At 42.9% G+C, this 4,081-nt stretch overlaps 1 protein-coding gene across 2 annotated transcripts; it reads right to left on the bottom strand.

Moving 5' to 3' along the window:
- Positions 1-409: 409 nt before the first annotated feature.
- Positions 410-3,128, bottom strand: TKTL2 (transketolase like 2). Of its 2 annotated transcripts, XM_032248654.1 has the most exons (2): positions 2,809-3,042; positions 410-2,694 (listed from the first exon to the last, which is right to left on the bottom strand). In XM_032248654.1, the coding sequence occupies exons 1-2, from the start codon at positions 3,031-3,033 to the stop codon at positions 1,156-1,158; spliced, it is 1,764 nt and encodes a 587-aa protein (XP_032104545.1). In that variant the 5' UTR covers positions 3,034-3,042; the 3' UTR covers positions 410-1,155. The 2 variants fall into 2 exon arrangements, with proteins under 2 accessions (XP_032104545.1, XP_032104544.1); XM_032248653.1 differs by having other exon boundaries at positions 410-3,128.
- Between the last annotated feature and the right edge of the window lie 953 nt (positions 3,129-4,081).

The following is a 4,081-nucleotide window of genomic DNA, read 5'->3' as shown; positions in this document are numbered from 1 at the left end:
TTTGGCTCTATCACACCTCCTAAAACAATGATTTCTAAGGCAAATTGGTTATACCTCCAAAGAACTTAATGAGGGTAATAAAAACAAGGAAATAATTACCTGACATAGACAGAGTAATTTTCATTTAGTTTGGAACATTGGGTCCATCTGTGATTTGCCTGGCTGGAACTTTCTTGTACTCCAAGCATACATTTACACACTCACAGTGAAAAGTCAAGAATTTGCTTAAGGGATGGTGTTTTAGTCCATACAATCTTCTCTAGTAACTTATCTCCAGCTTCCACCTATTTCCAGGTTTGCTTTTGAGGGACATGGCTCTCTCTGCTTCTGACTTAGACACAAGTTCCTCTTTATTTAGGATTTCATCAAGAAGAAATCAAATCCCACATACACAGCACAGACTAAAGCAGCTGATTTTTAAGTGCTTTATTACATTGACTTTAGTATCATTAGCAGATGAATATAACCACATTAACAATCTGTTTTGGCCACAGGAAAAAAGAACCATTTCTGAAGATTCACAAAACTGTGTGTAGTGTGCAAACTAGAACTAGTTATAGTTTCATCTCTTCACAAAACACCACAAGCAATGTGGTACTTTGTAAGAGCCTTCACTACTGCACCATCACCTCTAAACTGTAGAGGGGAGATGAAGGCAAACTTTGGAGGAATTTCCAAGGCAACTGCAGTAAAACATTATTTGTAAAACTGCAGGTATAGGATGGCATTATACGAAAGTTCAAACATCCTTCAAAACTTGGACTATTGAAGTCTACAATTAAATTTCAATTTTTTAACTTACAAGGAAATCATATTCATTTAAGATACAGTTACCTCTATCTTAATCCCCAAACTTAGTCAGATATTTGTAGTCTTATCAGAAACATTTGTATTAGGTAGTTGTTTTATTGCCTGTTCTGTTACTTACAATTTTAAAATCCACATTAATGAGTTAGAGTGACATTTATACATAGATTAACAGAAACATTAACTTTAATTTCCAAATCAGGAATGAAGAAAGGTGTTAAATGGCTTTGCTTTAAAAGAGTACAACTGCGTAGGTATAAATAATGGCTTTGTAAGAATAAGCATGAATTTAACATAAAGATACCAGTGCTTTTGGACCAAAGGCAATAGACTTAACTTTTTAGAAGTTTACTTCATTAAAGTAAGTGTCACAGCTGCTATAATGTGTCTGGTACTGATTCCAGAAATATCCAGGAATTCACTCGTTTTCCCACTTTGAGGCACTCCTGACACTGCCAGCTGATGAACAAGGATATCAGGCTCCCTGGAGACAGCTGCACAGACAGCTTCTCCAATGCCACCTTCCCTGTAGTGATCCTCCACTGTGATAACTCGGCCGCCTGTGGCTTTTGCATTGCAGATGATGGTGGTGGCATCCAGGGGTTTAATCGTAAATGGGTCGATGACACGGACAGAAATACCTTGTTGAGAAAGATGGTCAGCAGCTGCTAAAGCTTCATGGAGAGTAACTCCAGCTCCAATAACTGTGATTTTATCATCGCCGCTGTGGCGGACCACCTTGGCCTGGCCAATCTCAAAATTTTCTTGTGGGCTATAAATAACTGCAGTTTCTGGTTGGCTGGTTCGAATGAAGCACATTCCCTTGGTATTGGCAGCCAGATAAACAGCATGCTCTGTCGAGATGGCATCACTTGGATAGAAAACAGTGCAATTGGGAATGCTTCGGAACATGGCTAGATCCTCCAGGGCCATCTGGGAGGGTCCCTCTTCTCCAGTGGATATCCCACAGTGGGAACCAATAAGGTTGATATTGGCTTGAGAAATGGCTCCCATTCGGAGCTGATCAAATGCCCTAGTAAAAAAGGCAGCAAACGCACTAGCAAAAGCAATGGTTCGACCACGTGTGGCACAGCCTAGTGCCACACTTACCATGTTTTGTTCTGCAATAACACACTCTATGAAACGCTCAGGGTGTTGTTTCTTGAATATCTCAGAAAAGGTGGAGTTCACTGTGTCACCACTCAGAACAATAACTCTTTCATTTGCATGGCCCAGTTTAGCCAGAGCTAAACCATATGTTCCCTGAGTAGCTATCTTGTCACCAACTTTGTAAGCAGGTGGGGTGGTCATTTTTATATCTGTGATGCTGATTTGAGGTGAGTCTTCCACAGGGGATTTTGGTATGAGATTCTCATTGGTCTGTATCTGACTCTCAATTAATTTGACAATTGCATCTGCTCTTTCTTTTGGCACTGGCTTTCTATGCCAATTTTCTGCATCCTCCATATTTGGAATACCCCGACCTTTGAAGGTCTTGGCAACTATAGCAGTAGGCTTGTTCTTCACTTGACTTGCTTGCCAAAATGCTTGGCATAAGGCCTCCACATCATGGCCATCCACTAAGTAAGTATTCCATCCAAAGGCTTCACAGCGATTCTGATAGATGTCTGTGCAGTTCTCAAGGGGTACAGGGCCACTTTGTCCCAAGCGGTTCACGTCGAAGACCACCACGAGATTGTCCAAGTTGTAGTGGGAGGCAAAGGCAAAGGCCTCCCACACAGAGCCTTCTGAGGCTTCGCCATCTCCCATAAGGCAGAATACGCGGTAGCTGGCCTTGTCAAGGTACTTGCCAGTATAAGCCATTCCGCATGCAGCACCGACTCCCTGCCCTAGGGACCCTGTTGCCACGTCAACAAACGGCAGTCGGGGGGTAGGGTGTCCCTCCCAGTCGCTGTGAAGTTTCCTCAGGCACAGCAAGTCAGATTCACTGATGTCACCCACCTCCACCCAAGCAGCATGGAGGATGCGAGCAGCGTGTCCCTTGGACAGGATGAACCGGTCGTTGTCCGGGTGTTCTGGGTCGGTCTGTTTATACCTCATCGTGTGGAAGAAGAGGACAGACACGATCTCCGCCGCACTGCAGCACGACGTGGGGTGGCCAGAACCGGAGGCACACGTGGCCCTGATGGAATGGATCCGCAGGCGGTTGGCGGTGTCCCGCAGCACCTGCAGGGTCTTCACATCGGGCTTGGCGTCATTGGCCATGATCTCTCTTTCGTCTGTTTGGCAGAGCAAACGGCGCCGCGGCGCACCCACAACCTCCCGTGGCGGTGCTGTCACGTGACGGCCGCGCAGGTGCTTCGCCTGAGCTCTGTCACCAGTGGGCGAGCAACGGAACTTCCCGCGAGACCGAGGGAACGGAAACGTTCAGTCCGCCTGCTTCCGTGGATGCGCACCACTCCCTCTCTCTGTCCACGCCCAACTGAATGGATTTTTAATATTTGTCACTTGCATGTTCAACAGTAATACGCTTAATTAAATTTATTTTTACCTTACCCTGTGTTATAAATTCAAAACTGGTCATTTTTTTTCTGTGTATTACAGGAAGCTATTTGTGAGGTGTTATGCATTAGCACTATATCTGAGACATCACTCTTTTATATCAGAACATTAATAGAAAAGATTCAAAGTCACTTTCAATCTGACCAACATGGCCAATGCTATCTCAATACTTTCTGAAAGCAACTAAATATCTGAATCTCAGACTTATAGAAATACAGTGACTACTTTAACCAAATTTACAGGAAGAACAAATCTGAAACCACTCAATGGCAAAATAGAACTGCAACTCCAGTGTGTCCTAAAGTACTATTTCTGTGTTGAAATACTTAGAAGGCCGGCAGGCAGAGGTAGCTTCAACACCCTGAGTTTCTACCTAAAGAAAAGGAAACCCAAATCAGTGTAAATGATAAAAAAAAAAAAAAAAAGACAAAAACAAACAAACAAAAAAGCTTAACCAATCAGAAACTGCCAGCCAACTTCTAATTAGGGAATTTCCACTGGAGTGACCCAAATAACGCTACTATTCCACTGTAACCAATCAAGTATCTTTCTTTTGTTTCCAAATTCACCCTCTAAAAGCCTTCTCTGGCTCCTTCATCAGGAGCTGCCAGATTCATGAATCACTGATCAAATAAATGCTTTAATGTTTTAATGTGTCTCTTTTAATGACTATTACTACAAATCATTTTTAAAACAGTGTTACTTACTTTAAAAAATTAAATTTGTGCCATTGAACTCTTCTAGCAGGCCA

Source organism: Sapajus apella, unplaced genomic scaffold, assembly GCF_009761245.1.
Source record: "Sapajus apella isolate SASKATOON/1434 unplaced genomic scaffold, GSC_monkey_1.0 scaffold67, whole genome shotgun sequence".
NCBI classification, from domain to species: domain Eukaryota; kingdom Metazoa; phylum Chordata; class Mammalia; order Primates; family Cebidae; genus Sapajus; species Sapajus apella.
Note: the sequence above shows the minus strand (reverse complement) of the source record. Positions and strands in the feature narration are given on the sequence as shown.